The sequence below is a fragment of the Corylus avellana genome, chromosome 4 (assembly GCF_965113065.1).
Source record: "Corylus avellana chromosome 4, dhCorAvel1.hap1.2, whole genome shotgun sequence".
NCBI lineage: Eukaryota > Viridiplantae > Streptophyta > Magnoliopsida > Fagales > Betulaceae > Corylus > Corylus avellana.
The window spans coordinates 7117379-7141479 of record NC_142493.1 but is presented as its reverse complement, the minus strand read 5'-3'; the positions used below and the strand labels follow the sequence as shown (position 1 = coordinate 7141479).

The following is a 24101-nucleotide window of genomic DNA, read 5'->3' as shown; positions in this document are numbered from 1 at the left end:
CAATCAAACGAATAATTTATTCAAGGAAAATAAAATTTTATATGAAATTTGCCTATAAAAAAAGAAATGGTAAGTAACTAAGTATTTTCTTCGTGTTCTTCTACTATTCTCTTAATCTTATAGGGATATTATTTTCTAAAAATTATGTGAAAAAAAATAATAGCATATTTATTTTTTAAATAATATATACCTAAGATTAGGAAGACACATCCAAATTGTAGGTATTCTCAATAATAAAACATATGGATGATAATATTAATATTATAATCTATTTGAGCGCCTACCCATTTTCGATAGGGTTTGCGCACCCCGAATGACCTCTTGTACTACATCGGTACATCAATGCGTACAATAGCGACCATAATTACCAACTCGATCGAGTCTGACGCCAGGTAACCCACACTATACTAACGATGTCTTGCGATTGTGACTACCATGCGTAGATGGTTGTGCTGCACTTATTTGACCCCTTGGATCCAATAGTAAAAACATAAACACTATCTGGACAATAGGGTTAAGTATGTATAATAGTACACCATGACCCATAATCATGTCATACAATGCAAGTATTGTCAATTATAATGAATGTCATTGTTCTTTTTCAAGTAACAATAAAACATAATGTAGTTTGCAACCATAGCAAGGTTTGATCGATCCTGGGGTTTTCGGATCAATTCCAAATGACAAGGTTTGATCCTGCCTGTGCAAGGACCAAACTTGCATGGTAGGGTTCGAATGTGGCAGGGTTCGAATGTAACTCAGAGAACACTTGTTTCGGTTCCTTCAGAGCCCCTAACATGCATTCCAATCAATCTCAGACATCCCTAGGAGTTCTACAAGTCCCAAAAATGTTCAAGAATGTGTTAGGTGTCAAGGTTGTCCCTTAATATAAACATCATTAAAGGGGTTTCCCTTTAGCTACCATAAAGTTATACAATATCAATCATAGCAGAACATTCATGTGTGAGTTTTCAGATTTTGAACACAAGTTTGGATGATTCATCTCGTAAAAAAATCATAAACCTTGTTTTTATTATTATTATTATTATTTTGTATACTAACTGCTAACTGCCTTAAAAGCGGTTAGTAAAAAACCACTAACCGCCTTTATTATATAATATATATTTATAATAATAATAATAATAATAATAATAGGATGTTGCCTATTGCTTGTTGTAATGTTATATATAAATGCATTACAAAAATTCTGTCTAATAGGATGTTGCCTTTTTTGGGTGATTTGGTGAGCATGAACCAATCTGCTTTCATTCCTTCTAGGAATATATCTGAAAATGTTTTATTGGCTCAGGAACTTGTGAGGGCTTATCATAAGGAAAAAGGGAAACCTAGATGCACTTTGAAAATAGATCTCATGAAAGCTTATGATTATGTGAATTGGGAGTTTATGCTTCGTTGTCTTCATTGCTTTGGTTTTCCTAATAGATTTTTGAGCTGGATCAGGGAGTGTATTACCTCTCCTAAATTTTCTATTTGTATTAATGGTACTCTGGTTGGCTATTTTGAAGGTAAAAAGGGGTTGAGGCAGGGTGATCCAATTTCTCCTTGTTTGTTCTTGCTATGGAGGTTTTCTCTCGGATTATGGCTGATCATACTGGTGGAAATGCTGGATTTAAGTTCCATCCTAAATGTGAGAGAATGAGGCTTACTCATTTGTGTTTTGCAGTTGATCTCTTGATTTTTTCTGAAGCTAGTTTAAGTTCTATAAAAATTATCAAGGCTGCTCTTCTTGAGTTTGAGAATCTGTCTGGTTTGAAAGCTAACTTCCAAAAGTTCTTTCTATTGTTCTGGAATTTCAGATAGAGTCAAGCATGTTCTGTTGGATGATTTAATGATGAAGGAAGGTCACCTCCCTATGAGGTACCTTGGGTCCCTCTTATCTCCTCCAGACTTTCTTGAGTTGACTGTGGAGCTTTACTTAGCAGAATTTTTGGTCGTATAGATTCTTGGCTTTCCAAGAACCTTTCCTATGCAGGCAGGCTCTAGTTGTTATCTTATGTTCTTTACAGTTTACAAGTGTATTGGATGGGTATTTTCATTCTTCCTAAAAAGGTTAAAAATTTTATACCGATTATCTTATTGGTCGGTAATCGGTCGGTTAAAACTTGGTTATCGGTTTTCGATATACTCGAAAAGAAACCGATAATGGGGGTATAACTATAATTTTGAATTTTTCCTAATATACAAAACGACATAGTTTTGGGGGATATATATACCTCTCTTTCTCATTTTCCCTAACCCTAAATCAAACCCTCCATTGCCGCCCCCTACTCTCTCAAGACTCTTGCCTCATTCTCAGCTCCCTGCCTCACTCTCAGCTCTCTCCTCTCTGACTCTTCAGCACAGTTGCACACCCCTCTCACTCTCTTGTAGGACGGCGTGGTGCTGCCTCGGAGCAACGTCGAAACTTCGTGGTCATGGGTTGTCGTGACGGCGTGAGTCCGTGAGTATATTACCTCTATCTCTGGTATATTACTTTTCTTTTTGTCGGAACTTTTGTTCTGTTTGGGTTGCCGGAACTTCTGTTCGTGGTCGTGGGTTGCCGGAACTTCTGTTCTGTTTAGATTGAATTTGATTTGCCTTTTTTCTTTTAGGAAAAGTTAGAATTTACCTTTGTCTCTGGTATATTACTTTTCTTTTTTTCTTTTTAGGTGTTGGTTTGTATTTTGTAAGGTATCACTACATAATTGTTGGGGCTGTTTTTAGGGCTATTGCTGTGTTAAGCTACTCTAATTTTTTGGGTGTTTTTTGAAGTTTTGTTTCTATTAATTTTGTTGGGTTTGGTCGCAAAGTTTGGTTTTTTTATTCAATTTTCTTTGGGGGTTAGTTCTAATGTATTAGCATGGTTTATAGTAAAATTCCTTACTTTACTAATTATATTTGTAGCAGCAAAGTTCAGCTAATCGCATATGTATCTAATTGGAGATTATAGAAGGTCTTTAAGAATTTTTGGTTTGGATTCAAGTTTGGTTTTATCAGTGTTAGATAATTGAATACAAACTATTTTTATTTTTTATTGTAATTGAGATAAACCTAGAAACATAAAGGCAAACATTAACACTTATTATTTTTCTGAAACTTCATAAGTTTAGATGGATGCACCTACATCAGCTACTTCTTCTTGTCCCATAGGCATAGATGATGAAGAATTAGAAACCTATGATGATGAATCTGATGAGTTGGATACGGATACCCAAGGGATTAAGTGTGTTAGTTCTATTGGAGCATCTCATGGTCGTGGTCGATGACCACCAATCCCTCATAAAAAAAGATTAACAAAAAGATCTTCAGTATGTGAGCATTTTATTAAAGATATAAATAGTTCTGAAGATTCTCTTACTGCAAATTGTAACTATTGTGGGACTCAGTATAAATGTCATAGTACAAAAAATGGCACCACTAACATATTGTACCATGTCAGAACATGTCAAAAGTACAAGAGTTTAAAAGCAAAAGAAGATAGCTCTCAGTCTAAGTTTACTTTTATGGCCGAACAGAGTCAGAGTGGTGGTGGTATTGATAATAACCTAATTGTTGCTAAGTATTCTGGAAAGCTTATTAGGGAGACACTTTGTGAAATGATCATTATTGATGAATTTCCATTTTCAATTGTGGAGAAGATTGATGTTAAGAAAATGTTTAGGTTTCTTGAGCCTCGATTTAAGCTTCCTTCTCGCTATACAGTGATGAAGGATTATGTCAAGTTGTTTATGAGCAAAAAGGACATAATCAAAAATAAGTTGTTGATGGCTTGTCAAAGGGTTTGTTTGACTACTGACACTTGGACTTCGATTCAAAATATGAATTACATAGTTGTAACTAGACATTTCATTGATTCTACTTGGAAATATCACAAAAGAATATTAGCATTTCGCCAAGTGTCGAATCACAAGGCAATATTGCTAAGGAAATAGAGCAATGTTTGGTGGAATGGGGGATTAACCGTTTGTTGGCGATAACACTTGACAATGCAAGTGCTAATGATCATGCAATTGGTGAGTTTAAAAAAAAAAATATGTCCAACAAAGATGTTATTTGTCGCCATGAGTTTGTTCATGTAAGGTGTTGTGCGCATGTTTTATATTTAATTGTGCAGAATGGTATGAATGATGTAGATGATTCAATTGTAAGGATCCGAAATATGGTGAAGTATGTGAAGGGATCCCCCTAAAGATTGGCCCTCTTTAAGTCTTATGTAGAAAGGAAGACACTTGGGTGTAGATCTTCCTTGACTCTTGATGTTTTCACTAGATGGAACTCTACTTATACCATGTTAGAGGTGGCACAAAAGTATGAAAGGGCATTTGATCTTATATTAGACGAAGATGAGAATTTTTACACTATTTGATTGATGATAGTGGAGGGAGGGTAGCGTTGGGGGCTCCGACTGAAGAAGATTGGAATAATGTTCGACACTTTGTTAAATTCCTACGTGTGTTTTATGAGGAGACAATTCAAATGTCGGGTTCCTCGTACTCAACTTCCAACTTGTTTTTTAGTATACTCCAAAATGTTTATCATTGTTTGATGGAGTATTGTGAAAGTGATGATTATTCGCTGAATAACATGGCAACGAAAATGAAAGTGAAATATGATAAGTATTGGGGAAACTTTGAGGCTATTAACCCCTTGTTGTTTGTTGCTTCTATGCTTGATCCACGTTACAAGATAAATGTCTTGGAATACTGGTTCCAGAATAATGTGGGTATACCAAAAGCAAAAAAAATTGTTGACAACTTAAAGAGTGTCTTGGACCAGTTATATTATATCAACATTATGAGGGTGTTTGGAAAACCCCTCAATACTGTTCACCAGCCCACGGCACTGTAGCTTGGAAAGTATGCCGAAGACAATCTGATAAAAAAAGCTCTGCTGCTGGCTGACAGGGTGGGGTTTCAACTTAATATTGTCATCAATTCCCATTTTTGCTGGTAGACAATTCTTATTTTGTCCCTTCAAAAGACCCACACAAAAACAATTCAAAACAATTTTGTCCCTTCTCTGCTGGGCATACTTGTCTTTTACCCTCAAATGGGTTCTCCCATAAATTCATTCTGCAGGTGTGCAACAGAAGCATTAGTCAAACTCCTTCAGTCAAGCTATAGTGCCGTGGGTATGGGGATGTGTGCTGTCATTTGCCAAACAAACCCTATGTTAAAAATGTTGGAGGAAGTGAGGCTAGGTTTTCAAATGAAGAGCATAATTGCACAAGTTCAGGAGGTGTAGGTACTATTAAGAAAGATGCTTTAGCGGACTACCATTCATTTCGGGCATCCAAAAATGTGATGATGTGTCGGATAGAGATAGAGCAGTATTGTACGGAGGATGTCGAGACACCAAGTAACACATTTGATATTTTAATGTGGTGGAGGGTAAATATGGCAAAGTTTCCAATTCTCTCCGAGATAGTGCGAGATGTCCTAGCAATTCCACTTACTTATGTTGTTTCTAAGTCGGCGTTTAGCACCGGAGGTCGCATCCTAAAAAACAATGGAAGCTCTTATTTATTGTCAGAATTGGTTGAGATCTTCTCCCATTTCTAACTATGGTGAGTCATTCTTGCCTGATATTGAAGATGAAGAAAGCTACAAGCTTTAGTTAGGTAATATTTGTTAATTTCAAATTTGTTCATTGTTATAATTATTCGATTAAATTATTTTCACTAATCCTTTAAAAATTTCATTGTGGGAGAAATTATGTCTAATTCCCTCACTTTTGATGCGAATTAAGGCTTGATGGATGAACTTTGCGGAGTGATGTTTTGTTGAAAGTATTTGGTAAGTTTTTTGCATCTTATTGTTTTTTTACTTGATATTTATTTCTTACTCTTTAATATTAATCACTAATAGCGATTCACTATGTTTATGTTTTGATTTGTTGGATTATTGAAGTAAGCAAATTTAAGTAATTGAAGACAATCTATGTTTGAGGTGGCTCATGGAAATTATTGTGTAACAGTGTTTATGTTTATCCATATTGATCACTATCTTTATATTTTCTCTCTTCTATATTAGTGTAATCGATGTTGCCATTTATGTGGGTTATTTTCCTTTTTATAAGTGACTTTATTTAGTTGATGCTTTGTTTATTATTCTTGGATGGATTCTAATTTGGGTTTGGGTAGGTTTGATTTTTTTTTTTAGTTTTGTTGATTTGATGCATTGAGATTGCCAGATTGGTGCTGGTGTTTGCTGCTTTAATATAGGCATTGGATGAGATTTCTTTGCCTTTGTTTAAAGCATTTTTCGTTAATTGATTTTGTTTGGTTGAGATTTGCTTAGTCTAATTAGCATTCCTTATGTTAATTAGTCCTTTTGTTTTGGAGAAATTTATTTTATAATATAAAAAAGCAATGGTGGATCAATATAAAAAAGCTTCAATAAGCTATTTTAGCCAAATATATATATATATGGGCCCCCAAAACAACTAATTTTTTGCCCAATTAGCAAACAGTAATTACCCAAAAAAAAGCCTACGAAAATCGATTTAACCGAACCATTTTAACCGATTACTGATTTAACTAAAATTTTTGGAATAAAATCTTACCCGTCGGTAATCAGTTAGGAAACCAATTAACCAATAAATTTCAGTCGGTAACCGGAAATGGGAAAAACCAGACCGTTATAACCGATACCCACCCATATGTTGAACTATTATCATTACTCATGATTATAGCATGTATTATAGCACTCCTTGCAGCCTCACCAAAACCATTTTTTGGTTATTTTGGTGAGGCAATTTAATCAAAATGGCCTAAATGTCCACTTTTTAGCCTCACTACTCTAACAAAAAAAAAGTAGTGAGGTGAACAGCACTCACCAAATTTAAAAATTACTATTCACTCACCTATTGATTAAACAACTCATTTCGCTTTCTTCCTTTTTGCTTTTCGTTTCTCTTTCTTCCTTTAATAGTTAAAAAGAATACACAAATATTTAAAAAAGAATATTTAAATAGAATAGTGAAAGTAGATTGTTAAAATAGTGAGGCTGCTGGAGTGTTATAAAAAAGTGAGTTGTTAAAATAACTAAAAGTGTACTTTTAGTTATTTTGGTGAGGCTGCTAAGAATGCTCTTATATCTATATTGCATCCATAGACTGTCATACCTAAAATGTTGCATTCATTACCAAACGAAGTTCATTACTAAAATTGTATGGGTATTATGTACATTAACTCTCACTAAGTCCTTGGAGTTACCCCTATTTTTATTTTTCTCCTATGATGTATAAATTGTGAGGTTTAGCTAGCTTAGAAGATGATGCCTACGAACCGGACTTGGGTGATCGCTCAGGATTTGATTAGAGTCATTTTTGAAGATTTGGATCCAGTGTGGCTAAAGTCCATGTAGGATGATGGAGGAACCACACGAGCGGATATGGTAGAGATTGTCATCTCTTGGTATTACTTAAAATTAGGCATTGATCTTATTACTTTATTGCAAGACAATTATCTTTTGGGTTTGTAATATTTTTATTTTGACGATTGGTCTTCGACCAGTACATTTGGGAGATCTATTTATGTTATGATGATTTATCTTTACTATGGTGATTGTACTTGTGGCTTGTAGCTATTGCTTTCTATTCCGGTAATTTAAAAGGCTTTCGATGTATTCTCTCATTCATGAGCGCTTAAGATCCCTGAGTCTTGTTCCGTAAGGAATGTAGGCTGTGAGACAAACAATAGAGTCAATTACCAGTTAATTGATTTCCACGAGGTGTTACAAACATGAGGAAGAGCCTAGGAGGAGGTATGGTGGAGAATTGGGAAGGGGCATTCCCACGAGGGTGGCTGGAAAACTGACGGCGTGTCAACAAACAAGGAACAGTCCTACAAGGCAGGTTCCGCATATCATGGAAAACATAGCCAACATAGCCATATTGGGGATGAGGGAAGCAACGCATACTCTGATTCTTTCCATAAGGAGGACAAGAGCGTTGAGGTGTATAAGGCAACATCATAATTAAAGGAGCAACAATTGGCCAATAATTCGAATGTGTTGGAAGGGCGACATACTAATAGTGTTATGATGGAGCAGTGGTGCGGTCAGAAGGGCAATGACGTGGCTCATGCAAAAAACAAAAGCACAAATTTTGGAGGAGAATCACAACATTTCCCTTGCATCCATGCAGGAGAACGTGTCCGTTAATAATATGGACATTGGGACCTTAATAGAGAAAGAAGGAGGCCAGCAAGTAAGGGAGACCCATTCTGAGAGAACCATTGTGCCATTGGAAGGCCAGTCGAACGAGGTCGTAGAAGATGGAGTGGTTTCAATGGTGACATAAAAGGGACCAGGGGGAACAGAAGGTAGGAAGGGATGGACAATAAGGAAGTGGAAACACCAAGCACGTGGGAACAGAGGTAAATGAGATAAGTTATTCAAGCAGGTTAGAAGCAAAAATAAAAGGAAAACTACCTTTGAGGAATTAGGTAGGGAGAGGACAGACCAAGGGAAAAAGAGTAAAAGGGGCGTGAAGTAGGAAACAGAGGGTGAAAATTTATTGGCCCCGCCAAGTCCAATGAGGATCATAAGCTGTCGAGGGCTTGGGAACCCTCGAACAGTTCGAGACCTTAGCCAAATGGTTAAGGAAAAGAAACCCAGCTTCTTGTTTCTCATCAAGACAATTAGCAGCCACAAACGAATGGAATGGATTAGGCTCAAACTTGGATATGTAGGATTGTTTGTAGTTGACCTAGTGGGAAGGAGTGGAGGCCTTGCACTTATGTGGAAGGAAGCTAATGAATTGGAAATTCATAATTACTTATGAAGACATATAAATGCCATTGTTAAAAGGCATGAGGAGAGCTCCCCTTGGAAACTTACGGGTTTTTATGGCAATCTGGACAACTCGAAACGTAAGGAGTCTTGGGAACTGCTAAAGCATCCCAAGTCTTTCTCTCTAGAACTTTGGCTTTGTGTAGGTGACTTTAATGAGATGACACATCAAGCTGAAAAAACAGGAAGCATAAGGCGAAGGGATGGGCATATGGCGGTATTCATACTTGCTATGGAGGATTGTTATTTGGGCGACCTTGGGTACAGTGGATCACGGTATACTTGGTCTAATAATCGGTCTGATGGCAATATCACCCAAGAGAGGTTAGACAAAGCTTTGGCTACTAGCACTTGGTGTGGGAATTGATGTGCAAATTTAATTAACTCGCAAGCGCATGAGTCGTGTGCAATATAGTGTGTGCAAGTGTGAAGTCGATCCATAAGGGATTGCGTTGCAAAAATTAATTTCTAGTTTAGACTAATTATGTCTTTACCTAGTTCCAAATTGTTTGGGATTTTTTTGGTGCAAAATATAAACTAAGTTAAAACTGAAATTTAATCAAATAATAGAAGACACTAAGGTATTCGGAATTCACCTCACCAAATCAAAGCACACATTCTCATGTTTTGTTCATACATCCGTTAAGAATTTAAACCCTAAGCATGTTCTATTGTTTTTATAAAATTTGCCTATTGAAACATTCAATTAATCCATCCTTATTTACGAAAGACAATGCATATCCAATTTAGTTCAAAAGATCCAATGTATCCATACTTTGCACAAAAGACAATGGATATCCAAAGTAAACCAAAAGATGCAATGTATCCGTCGGATGAAACACAATGAATATCCAACGTTTTCACAATTTATAAACAACAATCAATCACCAATTTGTCGCATAATTGAATTGAAACGAACATACATTACATTAAATGACGGATTTGTATGAACAAAACATAAGAATATAAAACTAATCAATGGTGTGGCTTCATCTTCAACCTTAGTTCAAGAATCTAGCCTCTCATGACTACAAAAAGCATAAAAATACTTATTGAATTCATGGAAACAAAAAAATTACAAAGGGAAATCGTTTCAGAGTTCAAAAATGACAAAAACTTGAAGTTTAGGACTGAACGGCGCCCTCCAGTACGTTTACAAAATAAAAGTATGATATTTATACAGTAAATTAGTGTTCAGCGCTTGCCAGGTCAATGTGGGTGCGCTCAATTGCACACTAGGTGCACTTGAGCGCACTCGAGCATGCATCAGGGCTCTGCAGCGCAGCACTTGGGCGCTGTGCGTCTGGGTGATTGCATGAGTGCGCTCGATCGTAGTATCCCTGCGCTCAAGCGCACTTCCAAAGATCTTCAACTTCTTCAATTTCTTCTAATTTTCACACCAAAGACCGCAGTTTTCTCTCAATGACCTGCAAAACACTAAAACACCAAAACTATCCAAAAAAACATCAGAAAATAACAAAGCTAAGGGTTTAACAAATACAAGTTAAGGGGCCCAAATATGTAATATTTTGCACTCATCAAATACCCTCAAACTTACATTTTGCTAGTCCCTTGGCAAAACAAAATGAAAAAAACATAACAGAAAATGAAACAATTCTGAGGAATGCCTACACTCCAAAAACTCTTTCTTTTCAAGAGATTTTCTCTAACCCAGGCAACCCAAATGGAACCATACCTAAAAAAAATACTCTAGATATGCCTAAGCATAGAGGTTTGATTCCAAATTTCAAGCCTCTTCAACCCCAAACCTCCCTCCTTCTTAGGAAAACAAAGATCAGACCAAGAAACCTTAGCCTTAGCTACACCTTCTTCTTTCCCATTCCAAAGAAATCTATTGAATTTTTATTCAATAGCTATTTAAGGACTTTTTTTTTATAAAAAAATAATAATAATAATAAAATTACAAGTAGATGTAAATTAATGTAAATTTGGGGTCAAATATTTTATATTTTCAATATGAGCTCCTTTTGGAGCAATTTGGTCCAATGTGGTATATATATATATATATATAAAGCCAAAAACTAAAAATTGGCCCAAATGCCCAACTTTGAAAAAAACAGTAATATGTTTACTAACCACTAACCGCCTAGCAACTGTGGTTAATAAAATTTAGTAACCGTTTAGGCAGTTACGGTTAGTCGTTATTGGCAATAACCGCTAACCACAACCGCCTTTTCACTTCTAATGAAACAATTTTTTTTTTTTTTTTGGAAATCCATGATACAATCTATATAACACAAAAAATGATTTCATGAAATCGTATTTCTCTCTTTCTCTTATTTTTTATTTTTTATTTTATTTTTTTGTTTAAATCCCATCAATCCCAATATGATACGTAAACCATTAAATATCCTGTAAAAAAAGAATAATAAAAGAAATCATAGGGTGTGAATAATAAAATGGTTGAAAGGGACCGTTCTTCCTTTGGGACTGACATAAATCTCAGATTTTGGGTCATTCTCTCTTCTCTTCACTCTAACACTCTTAGAAGCTAGAAATTCGAGCACATAGATTTCCCAAGGGTTTTATGGGAGCTAAGGGTTGAGCTTTTAGAGTTTTGGGCGCTCAAAATCGGGTTTTTGTCAAACCAAGTTCAATCCTCTAAGTGAGGGGTTCGAACCTCCATTTTTTTTTTTTTTTTTTTTTTGGAGTATTACTAGTCGATGCCTTTGGGAGGATTAATCAACTGCATCACCTTAGCGACGAAGGTCCCAATCTCGTCTATGAAAAAATGTCTGAATCCCACCCCACAAACTGCATGCGTACAAAGAGATGCGACAGTCACCCAGCCAACCAACCTTAAGTTGGGAGATAAATACTTTTGGGGAGTCCTTTTGTGAGACATAATCTAACATGTTGAAATACGACACAACCCAAAAGCTTAAGCTTATGGATTTGGGCCCAACAATATTATATTAATTATTCACACTTTTTGTATATTTTCAATGTGAAATTCTATTTTTTTTTACACTCACAGGTATACTCAACACCTTAAGGCTACATCATCGTCAGAGCTGGTAACCACAACATTTACAAGTATATATATAGATAGTTGATGATCAGCTCATCCTTTGTTATCTTAATTATAACAAAACTTGGTTTTATCTTTATATGGTAAGAAATGCAGGCCATTCAGGAAGTTTTGCTTCAGGAGCTCCTTTCATTAGTGTCCTAATAATTAATTATCATCGCATGTCAAATTAAATATTTTTTCTTTTTGTCTTTTCAAAATACTCTTGAAATTATTAAAACAAATTAAGGAGGATAATATGAAAAATGCAGCACCTTTTTGGTATTTCAGTTTCTTTTTTAATTTTTTTCCGAATACTAATATAAAATTTGGAGAAGATAAAGACAATCATGTACGCCTGCAGACAGAATATGTGGACTTTTCTCTTAATAGACGAAACATCTTGAGCAATCGGCTCACGCGACACCTTCCACTTGTTTACTGCTCCTTTTCTACTATATATACTTGAAGGAAGCCAAGGGTTGCCTTAATATTATCCCAAAAAGTCTGGAAATTTAATGACTGCCGTTTCCATATAAACAATCACCCGATCAACGTACGTTCACACTTGATTATTCCCTTAAATTACTTAAAATTAGAAATTCTTATGTTACGAAATCATAGCCATTCATTAAATTTGATGGTCTATAAAATGTCAGCTGCTTTTATATAACCAATGCATTAATTTTGATTTTAAGCTGCTTTTGTTTTACCGAGGTAGTATAGTAAATTTACAAGTCAGCTGTTTTAATTACCGGTAGTATAGACCATCGGATTTATATTTGTAAATCTCAATCCGTTCACACACAGCTAGCTGAAGTTTTTTTTTAACATGTCTGCATAAGAGGGGATTCGAATTAGTGATTTCCGTTTCATTAGGCGTGATCCCAACCGATTAAGTTACCTCTTGGAGACACGGCCAGCTAAATTGAAAGGTCAGATAAGCAACATATATTTTTATATGTTCAATTATATATCTGTTTAGTAGATCGCATGCATGCTTGAAACTTGAAAGGTCAGATATGTGAATGTTGATTTGCTTTAAATTCTTCTACTTTGTATACGTCACATATATCATGTCAAGCACCCTCTGCTTCACCTCAATGATGCATTTGTTAGACAAAATGTTAGAACCAAAGGCTACCAAAATATATATATTTGCCCCACGGTAGAGATCGAGTTTATTCATTCAATCAATAACTTATTTTTTTTAAAAAAAAGTCCAAAATCAATACTAGCTGTCTGCCTGCAGTCTCGTGATTCGTGACTCATTTTGTTGAAGGCAAAAATCTGAAGCTCCAATGGCAAAAGCAAACTCTAAAGCACTCTCTCCCTCCTCTCAAAAAAAGAAAAAAGAAAAAAGAAAGAGAGTACTACTCCTTCCCCACCATGGCTTTCCATCCAGAAAAGCTGCTTCAGCTTCATCTTCCCCACTTGATGATGATAACTGTTTTCCTCTTCCTCATAATCCCCTGCGCATCTCAGATATCGTTCAACTACACCGATTTCTCTCAAGCTAACAACGAAGCTATAACAATGGCAGGAAACGCTTCAATCTCAGGTTCAGCCATCCAACTCACACCAAATGCAGTGGAGAATTGGGGTCGTGCCACGTATTCCGAAACCATGCATCTCTGGGAAACGAATACAGGGATAGTCGCCAACTTCACCACCACCTTCTCTTTTATCATCTCTTCGGAAGGCGCCGACAGATACTCAGATGGGCTGAGCTTCTTCCTCGCAAGCCCCGATTTCCCTCCACCTATTCCAACAGACGGCTCCGGCATTGGCCTTGTGAGCCGCGACCAAATAAGAGACTCAAGTTTCTTAGCTGCAAACAAATTCGTCGCCGTGGAATTCGATACTTTCGGGAATGGATGGGACCCACCTGAGCCAGTTCGTGAGCACGTTGGTATTAATATCAACAACATCACATCTCAAAACTCGACAACATGGTACAGCGTTATTAAGGAGAAGAGAACATACAGTTGTAGTATTAGTTACGATTCCAGCACACAAAATTTAAGTGTCAGCTTCACTGGATTCAGTATTAATGATCCCCGCCTAATAAAACAACACCTTTCTTCCATAGTTGATGTGAGAGATTATTTACCAGAAATGGTTGAATTTGGCTTCTCGGCCGCGACGGGAATGCTTTCCGAGTTGCATATTCTTAGCTCGTGGTCTTTTGAATCGACAGCGCCACTTTTGATTCAAAATTCTCCACAACCAGAGCCAAACAAGAATGAAAAAGAAAGCAAGGCGGCGGGTTTGGTGGTGGGGTTGAGCGTGGGTGCATCAGCATGCGTTTTAATTGTAGTTGGTTTGGGGATGGTTTGGGTTATGAAGAGGAAGAAGAGTCGGGGTAAAGGGGGAGGAGATGGGGATTTGGATTTGGATTTTTCCATGGACGACGAATTTGAACGCAGTACAGGACCAAAGAAATTCTCCTACAAAGAATTGGCTCGTGCAACGAATAATTTTGCAGGGGAAAACAAGCTTGGAGAAGGAGGGTTCGGTGGGGTTTACAAAGGATTTCTAAGAGAAATGAATTTCTACGTGGCGGTCAAGAGGGTGTCAAGGGGTTCTAAACAAGGGATAAAGGAGTATGCATCTGAGGTGAAGAGTATTAGCCGACTGAGGCATAGGAATCTCGTGCAACTCATTGGTTGGTGTCATGAAAACAAAGATCTCTTACTCATTTACGAGTTCATGCTGAATGGAAGCTTGGATTCGCATCTTTTCAAAGGTAAGAGTTTGTTAACATGGGCAACGAGGTACAACATTTCTCAAGGTTTGGCGTTGGCGTTGTTGTACTTGCACGAAGAATGGGAACAATGCGTGTTGCATAGGGACATAAAGTCGAGCAACATCATGTTAGATTCAAGCTTCAATGCAAAGCTTGGAGATTTCGGTTTAGCAAGAATGGTGGAACATGCAAAGGGATCACAAACCACGGCTTTGGCTGGGACGGTGGGCTATATGGCCCCTGAATGTATCGTCTTCGGCAAAGCTAGCAAGGAGTCAGACATATATAGTTTCGGGATTGTTGCTTTGGAGATTGCATGTGGAAGAAAAGCCATCGAAACTAAGGCTAAAAAAGACGAAATAAATTTACTACAGTGGGTTTGGGAGCTCTATGGAATGGAAAAGCTTCTTGATGCAGCCGACCCCAGATTGTGTGGAGAGTTTGATGAGCAACAAATGAAACAGTTGATGATCGTTGGGCTTTGGTGTGGTCACCCAGATTACAGTCTTAGAGCATTCCCAGCAGCTTCCCTGTCATATTCCCTAAGTTTAGGGAACCAAACTACTTTTTGCTTCCCTATCTACATACACTCCACAATAGCTTCCCTTTATCGTTCCCTATATTAATTAAATATTATTTTTTACTTTTCTTCATTTTTTTTATTCTTTATTTTTATACTTTTTTAATGATTCTCTTTTAACTAAACCAACCAACAACTATTTTGTCAATTTCATTCTATGATTGTCTTTTTGTTTTCCTTTTTTTTTTTTTACTTTTTTTTTTTTTTTTTTTTGTAATGAACCAACAGCTATCTTTTTTTTTTTTTTTTTTTTTTTAGCACAGCAGTGTTTCACTATTTTGTACCTGATTTTGGACCGTTGGCTGGCAGGTTTTTATAGCCAACGGTCCAAAATAGCCAGGTTTTTATAGCCAACCGTTGGCTGGCAGTGATACAAGTTGCTGTTTTTTGGCAGAATTTCACAGGTTTCACAGGCTTTTCTTTTTGCTGGCAGTTTAATTTTTTTTTTTTTTTTTTTTTGTTCAACGGCTACCTCAAATGTGTATATATATATATCTTATTGTTGGTAGTTTAACATATAGCCATTATTTCTAGTTTTCATATATTTGAACCCAAATATCTCTTTCATTCATTCTTTCCCTTTTTTTTTTTTTTTTTTTTTTTTTTCTATGAATCATATTTTTAAACTTGATGATCTTTTATATGACTCTTCTTCAGATGATGAGTTAGAAATAATTTCAGCAATTGCTATGGCAAAAGAACGATTTGATAGCGAAAGAGAATCAATATCACGTCGTGATTCTGGTCAACGCCGCAATACTATTTGCCGTAATTCTTTGCAAGGTCAAGAAAACCTTTTCCGCGACTATTTTGCTGCATCGCCAGTTTATCCAGCCAAAAAATTTCGGAGGAGGTTTCGTATGCGTCGTGAACTTTTTATCTACATTCATGATGCAATAGTAGATCATGAGCCATATTTTCTCCAAAAAAGAAATGCTGCTGGCAAGCTTGGGCACTCTTCCCTACAAAAGATGACTGCCGCACTTAGAATGCTCGCTTATGGAGTAACGGCAGATCTTATGGATGAATACTTACGAATTGGAGAATCTACTGCAATGGAGTGTTTTAAACTATTTGTTCAAGCGGTGAATTCAAAATTTTCCACCGAGTACTTGAGGTCGCCAACCCAAGATGATGTTGCTAGATTGCTAGCAATTGGCGCAAGTCGTGGATTTCCAGGTATGTTGGGAAGCATTGATTGCATGCATTGGAAGTGGAAAAACTGTCCAAATGCTTGGAAAGGTATGTATTCTGGTCATATCCATGAACCAACTATTATTTTGGAAGCCGTGGCATCTTATGATCTTTGGATATGGCATGCATTTTTTGGGTTACCAGGGTCTCACAATGACATCAATGTGTTAGAACGGTCTTCTGTATTTACCAATCTAGCTGAAGGGCGTGCACCTCTAGTAAACTACTCACTCAATGGTCACAACTACACAATGGGATACTATCTTGCCGATGGTATATATCCTCAATGGGCAACATTCGTAAAAACAATTCATGCTCCACAAGGAAATAAAAGAAAGAATTTTGCTGCATCTCAAGAGTCAGCAAGGAAGGATGTAGAGCGGGCATTTGGAGTACTTCAAGCGCGATTTGGTATTGTGCGTGGACCTGCACGTTTACACAAACCTGAAATGCTTAAAGAGATTATGATGGCGTGCATAATATTGCATAATATGATCGTTGAAGACGAGCGAGATTTATACCTTGGAGCAGATGACTTCGATTATGAACAAATCAATGAGATTCCACTCGAACCACCATCACATGAGCATACAGTTGAGTTTTTGGAATTCATACAAAATCATCATCGTATTAGAGATCGAGTAACTCATTCTCAACTCCAGTCGGACCTTGTCGAGCATTTATGGCAACTACATGGCCAATAAGAACTTTTGATTTTAAATTTTGTATGATTGCACTATGGCTAATTGTATTTTTTTTTTTTTAATACCTAGTCTATTAACAAATATATTAAAAACTACATGGCCTATAAGGAAGTTGGCGGTAGTGCACGTGACCAAATCCAGGCCTCCATTATAATTATGTCTATTGTCCAGTGTGTGCCATGTGAGTCATCTGCAAAAGTTTTTGTTAATGTTAAGAATCCAACCTTGTTGGATCCCACCAGACACCAAATCAGCCATGCCATTAAAAAAAAAAATGGTGAATTCGTATGATTGCACCTTCAGTTTGTCTTAGAACACATTAAAAAAAAAAAAAGAATGGTAATTGAAGAGTTTCCTTAAAACATAACAATTTCCTTTAGTTTAGGAGTGTTCTGTACAGCACATATGTAAGGTAGATAAAAAGGCTACCAAGACTACAGATAAAAAGGCTACCAAGATATTTGGGGAAAGAAATAGTTATTATAACAACCTATGCCAAGGGTCATCAAATATATTATCCAGTTCAGGAAATTGAGGATCATCTTCACCAGGGACCCAGGGTTCTAGTTCTCTCTCCATCTCAACATATCGAGATTGTGATATGGAGGAGTCCAGCATAAGCTCCTGCTGCTTTTCATGTTGGACTTCATGTGATAACTCATCCCTGGTTACAGACACCCCCTGGCAACATCAACATTAAACCCAATTAGATAGATAAAATACAAACTTAGCCACAACATCTGACACAAGGCTAAGATTTCTCTATTACACAATCATGATTATTCTAATATTGCTGCATCATCTCAATGAATATGAAGCAAAGAACTAACATCATCCCTGATTATTAGAGGATATATGGACAAGTGAGATTGTCAACCCCTAGGTCGGCTCCAAAATGGAACAGTAATAAAGGCTGTGAAACCCATGAGTTCTGTCATGGCATGCATTATAGTATTAAAGATGCAGAATTTGGTGTGGAATAAGTTGAAACCAGTATGTGATGTTCAATAAACCAAGTTTGCAAAAACATTCACATGCTCCTCCATTATTCTAAGAACAAATGTTTTTCTTTAAAATGCAGACACTTAATTCTAAAACAAAATTCTAACATCACTACTGTAAGCAGAGCCATCTTTCACAAATTCTCCATCAAGACCGGCCAAACCAAAAAATTAAATACCCAATTCTCATAAAAGGCAGCCAAGTCACCCAGCTTACTAAAATATAAGTAATTGACCACTAGATCAAGCTATCCAGGTAAGTTGAATACTTCTGATAAATGGGCTCAAAAAATTTGGGCTAAAAACAAGTTGAGCCAAGACCTTCACAATTTGAGCTAGAAACACAATGGGCCAAGTCAAAACCAAAACCTAGCTCAAATCAATCGATAGAGAATCAATTGACAACCATCAGTGGAGGCGCGAGTTCAATGCCTCGAAGTGATTTTTGATGGTAAACTCTATTGGTTTGGCTGTTGAAAAGAACCAAAAAGGGACCCGAAGGATTGGTGCTCATCACATCCAATGGGTATTGTGAAGCAGAAACCAATAATGACCATCAAAAAACCCTTCAATAGTGAGTCATGATCTAGAATAGCTCCTAGGTAGATGACTGTTAAAAAAAAGCGATCATTGGCTAAGTTGGTTGCCCTCAATCCCCGTGTGCAAGGCCAATGAATCTTATGTAGATTAAGCTATTTGTGTATGTGGCTAGCAGCATGCTTTTAGTTATGATATGATACTTCTACAAGGTCCTATGGATCTCTGACCATGACTAGTATAGTCCATTTCTTTTCTCAACATTGTCACACTTCCTCCAAGTGATGAATCAATAAAACGTTAAACCAAGCAACTGAGGTGTATCACGAAAACACAAGATAAAGATATCCTCACAAAACAGAATGGGCATAAGTACCATTACTATCATGCCCATTATAGGCAGTCGTATGATAGGGCATAGGGCAAGTCTAAAAAGGATATGAAGAGCTGGAGAACACCTTTCAAAATATAGAGCCAAGGAATGCCCTTGCCAATGCTGTCCTCTATCATCTTATTGGAACTGGCTTAAATTATTTATGATGATCTAAATGCGATTAAACTTGAAAAGAGGTAAATAAGCATTTGAGTGCCAAAATGTTAATCCAATGATTGAAATGAGAGGAGGTTCTTCAAATTCCATCTAAGTCACAAGCAACAAGAAAAGAAAGCAACATTCAGCACCAACTGAAAAAGCAAGGAGACACAAAAGATCATTACACACTAACCCATGATTACCCCATTCTTTCAACTGAATGGTCTAGGGTTGAGCGAATATGAACCCCCCAGCCAGACAACCACTACAAGGATTAATCCAATTCAAGTCCTAAAATCCACACTCTAAAAGATGACCATATATAGAACCCAAACTCAATGGACAAAGTTAGGACAAGTGAAATCTAAGGCTAATAGTAACTACCTAAACAAATCCAATCCACAAGTAGTCCAAAACTAAATCACAAATCCAGCAACAATTAACTTTAAACCAACCCCAAATCCCAGACCCATCCACAATTCAGCAAACAACAATTGATGATAACAGGAAATAAATATGTGCATGCCAAATCATATCAGAGATTAGAAAATCTACCTAACTCCAGCATCGCCAACAATACCAATCGCCATACCAGCAGAGAGCCCAGCAAGACCACAAGCAAGACCAGACGAGAGGTGTTCTCATCGCATCACTGATTTCCTTTTTCCCGGAAACCTAACAGAAAAACAACATCGATCTAGATGAAATACGATGCATTGGTAAATAAAATGATCGATTGCTTTCACTGCCTTTGCACACAAAGAAAAAGAACTTGATACATTGATTTACAAAATTACACAAATGCTACACCTTCAGTTAGAACCTCATCAAAGAAGATCTTCATACATGTAAACAACACAAGCATTCTTAGCTTTAATCAATGTGCAACAAAGAGGTCTGTGCTATTCTTACTTTCAATAGCAAAATAGTCACTGAACAAAAAGATGACAAAATCAATGACTATTTACAAAATTACATGATTAGTTCACTTAAATACAAAATAATACCCAAAGACCGATGACTATTTACTACTACGCTTCTCAATGATTTCCATTTGGAGAGATTGAATATAGTCAAGCTGCATTTTAGACAAGTGGCTTGTATCCATCATCATAATTTCAAATTCTTCTTTCTTTTGTTCCCTTGCCTCTTTCCTAAGTTCAACCTCAAGCTTTGTTTTTCAAATTCTGCTTTCTTTTGCTCCCTTTCCTCTTTCCTAAGTTCAACCTCAAGCTTTTGTTTCTCAAATTCTTCTTTCTTTTGCTCCCTTTCCTCTTTCCTAAGTTCAACCTCAAGCTTTTGTTTCTCAATACGAATGATCTCCTCCTTTGTCGTATCGATCTCTTTCTTTCTCTCCTCATGTAATCTCTTCTTCGCTTCCGCTAATCCACTCAAAACCTCCATCACAATCTCTTTCTCTCCACAATTGTTGCTCTTTCTTTTTCTCTCTCTCTCTTTCGCAGCCTTCTTGCCTATAGGTCTCTCCAAGGCTACATGTACATCTTGATCATTGTTATCTTCCCCTAAATGTATAACATCTAGCGGATAAGAAGTACTTGTATCAAGGCATTTCCTTTTCAAATCTGATTGAGTCAACATATATTTCTTCCATTTCGGTACTGTCTTCAACATATTCCACAAATGTTCAAATTGAAATATGGCATTGTTATTCAACTCCTGGTACATAGCCTTTGCCATATTGATCTAAAAGAAAATTCAGAAAATGAAAATGATTAAAATCTTGAATCAAATAAATGACTAATTTACACTACTAGTAAGAAATCATTTATACCTTATCTTGCTCACCAATACCACTTTGATTCCTATGTTCAACTTGTTCTAAGTACCCACAGAATTTGTTGATGACTTTTTGGATGAAAGACCATCGATTTGATAAAGAATGTGCAGTCCGTTCTACAGTGGTTTCTTTCTTGTTCTCATTATAGTTCTCCAAAATCCTATCCCAAAATTTGGTGCTTTTTTGAGAATTCCCTTGAATTGGATCAAGGCCAGTATTGAACCAAGCCTTTACTAGTAAAACGTCTTCTTCTATTGAGAAGTTTGTTTTTTTAGTAGTAGACTTCTTTTTAGGTTGGGGTGGATTTTCATTGTTGTATTGACGCCCCTCTTGTAAGAGCATGGTGAAGCTTTGGGAAGGAGTTTCATTGAACTCTTGCAACCCCTCTTGTGAGTCCATGAGTGCAAGTAGCTGAATGAAAAAAAAGGAACTAAAAATATCATAAATTTGGTTCCATTCATGGATCCATGTAACATTAAAGATGTACACATAACATCCTAATTTGCCTTGAACCAGTCCCTTAACAATAAGGAGAATAAACTCTAAATTATATTCAAAGATGCACTTTTGGCTTGGGAAATCAAAGGGTACAAAAGCACTCAAAGACTAAGCTGTAAATTTAAATTGAAGCAACACATTATTCAATCTATGGTGCTAGCTACAATGTGGGATCTACTACCCTAATTTATTGGGTTCGATTAACAATGTAAATACACATTTAAGATGGGAGGTGTGTGGCACTTTACATATCACTGCAAATTGCAGAAAATGTAGGCTCTACAAAACTTGAGGAAGAAGAGGATATCTACCCCAACTACCCCAACAAATCCACAATGACAACAAATCTGATCTCACACCCATCTAACCTCCCCAACAATCTGACCCAAGTATATAACCAATTTCCTCAAGAGACGCTTCCAATGAACACCAAGAACCAAATATAGAAAAATAATTCATGCAGCTCTAAAGTGACAATTTCTAAAACCAGTAATTGTGGGAAGTCCATCTAATTGATTCTAGTTTTACTGAAGATCTAGGTTTTACTGAAACCAGTAAGTCGAACACAGTAAGTCAAACACAGTCTAGGTTTTACTGAAGATCTCCTTATGATGCCTTTCCTCCCTTCGTTCTTTTTCCTTTTTCATGAAATCCATCTAATTGATTCTTGAAACCACAAAAAACATGTCATTCAATATTTCAAAACGGAGAAGAATAAAAAAAGCCATTGAAGCCCCCCCAGAGTCTATTAGCAATAAACAAATAACCAGTAACTTGGAGTTTAACATACATAACTTGGAGTTTAACATGCACCGATGAAATTTAACTAGAAAACCCATCATTTAATCAAGAAAATCCACAGCCCCACAAAGAAAGTGTCATACAGCAAGGACGGAAATCAATAACCCTAACTTGTAGAATAATTCAGTCTAAAATCAGGGCTTTAATCGCCACCCAGATGAATATAAGGAATTGGCTAAGCACAAAGCAATAATAGCAAAATGCCCTGTGAATATCAAAGCCAACTCCTAGCCATAAGAACAACAAGAACACCAAAATTAGGCTGGGATTTGAAAGCGTTTTACTTCTCTTCCTCTCCAAGGTTTCTCAAACCTTCTCAATAAATATAAGAATTCTATATACAAAATAATTTCAAAACATTTGATTACAGAGCAATGAACATTTAGGAGAAGACAAACCCAAATTTAGGAGAAATCGAACAAAAGGGAAGAATGAACCTTTCTTCCAATCAAAGAACGAACCTTTCTGAGCTGGACACTACGCTCGCCGGAAAAGGACTGGTTCAGCTTTGCCCACGCGCTGCCCACTCCACGACGACGGTGGCTCAACCACCGTTCTTCAGTCTCTCTCTCTCGGCTTGAACAGAACGCTCACCATTCTCTCTCAATCTCGAATTTTCTCTCTTTTCGGTCTCCTCTCTACCTTGTGTAGAACAGATGAAACTTGAGAGGTTGAAGAAGACGGAATTTTCGCAGAGAGAGCTTGTATTGAGCGGAGAGAGCTTGTATTGAGCGAGATGGGTGGCGTGTTGGACAGGAAAGAGAGAGCTTGCGTTGCGTTGAGACTTGTGCTGACAGGAGAGAGAAAGATTTATTTTTCAATTTAATAAGCCTTAGGATTGCTACAGTGGAGCCCAATATATTGGGTTCCACTGTAGCATATGATGGTTTAAGGAACCATTTAGGGAATCTGCTGTGGGACGTTTTTTGTGATTTTTTGGACATATTCCCTAAACATAGGGAACAGACCCCCTTATAGGGAAGCTGCTGTGAATGCTCTTAGGCCTTCAATAAGGAAAGTCATTAATGTGCTTGATTTTGAAGCTTCGTTACCCATTGATCTCGCACCAAAGATGCCTCTACCAACCTATGTTGCCCCTTCACGCACGGCATCTAGATCTTCATCTTCAGCTACTACATCTTCTGCTCGGTTAATTAATTAATACCAGGTAAATTAATTATATTGGCAAACGTACGATTAATAGAAAGTATTAATTTGATGCGTATGAGTCACGGACTACTTGTAATATTTCTCAACTATAGTTTTTTTTTTTTTTTGAATTAAATTTCTCAACTATAGTTGATAATTGAACAGTTTGAAATATTCTTCCAGTTTATATGGAAATTTTTTGAATCTGTCAATGGAGTTAGACATATAAGGAAATTGATTTGCCAAGTAGTGAAACGAAAGGGCAAAGAGCCGATTATGTTGCTATGAAACAATTAATAAAGTAAAAGAAAAAAGAAACAATTAATAAAGTGATGTGAACTCTATAAAGATACTATTCGTGTTTAACTCCAGTACATATATATTATTTGCGTACTTGGATTTTTTAGTAAATTGGTAATTATATCACTGAATTGGTTAGAATATATATTCCAGTTGATTTATTTTTCTTAGAAGAGACAATTTATATCTTAAATTAATCAAGACAATAAGAGGATAATGTAGCCATTAGAGGCTTAGAGCTACCATATATATTAAATAAAAAAAAAAAGATTTGGTTGAATTAATGAATATTGGATGATAACGATAATTAATGTGATGTATGGATTTGGAACATCAACATCTCCTCACCTTTTTTTACTTGAATGGTGAGCCATGTATCACAGCAACGCTCTGGTTTGAATGTGTTTGATGCTAATGGAAACATGCATATAA

At 36.6% G+C, this 24101-nt stretch overlaps 2 protein-coding genes and 1 pseudogene across 2 annotated transcripts; 2 read left to right on the top strand and 1 right to left on the bottom strand.

Annotated features, from left to right (window-relative positions):
* Window positions 1-13215: 13215 nt before the first annotated feature.
* Window positions 13216-23382, top strand: LOC132177972 (L-type lectin-domain containing receptor kinase IX.1 pseudogene; annotated as a pseudogene).
* On the top strand, window positions 15833-17053 carry LOC148586226 (uncharacterized). Its single transcript, XM_088515293.1, has 2 exons — window positions 15833-16397; window positions 16521-17053. Exons 1-2 carry the CDS (start codon window positions 15845-15847, stop codon window positions 17051-17053), a joined length of 1086 nt encoding a protein of 361 aa, XP_088371419.1. The 5' UTR covers window positions 15833-15844.
* LOC148586225 (glutathione S-transferase T3-like) lies at window positions 20145-21320 on the bottom strand. The gene is made up of 3 exons (XM_088515183.1): window positions 20916-21320; window positions 20414-20827; window positions 20145-20288 (listed from the first exon to the last, which is right to left on the bottom strand). Exons 1-3 carry the CDS (start codon window positions 21318-21320, stop codon window positions 20145-20147), a joined length of 963 nt encoding a protein of 320 aa, XP_088371309.1.
* Window positions 23383-24101: the final 719 nt, after the last annotated feature.

Coding starts and splice junctions, on each gene's coding strand:
- LOC148586225 (XM_088515183.1), bottom strand. CDS start 21,320: ATGGACTCACAAGAGGGGTTGCAAGAGTTCAATGAAACTCCTTCCCAA. Junction 20,828..20,915: donor GTATTGGTGAGCAAGATAAG/GTATAAATGATT, acceptor ATTTTCTTTTAG/ATCAATATGGCAAAGGCTAT. Junction 20,289..20,413: donor TTGAGAAACAAAAGCTTGAG/GTTGAACTTAGG, acceptor ACAAAGCTTGAG/GTTGAACTTAGGAAAGAGGC.
- LOC148586226 (XM_088515293.1), top strand. CDS start 15,845: ATGGCAAAAGAACGATTTGATAGCGAAAGAGAATCAATATCACGTCGT. Junction 16,398..16,520: donor CTGTCCAAATGCTTGGAAAG/GTATGTATTCTG, acceptor TCAATGTGTTAG/AACGGTCTTCTGTATTTACC.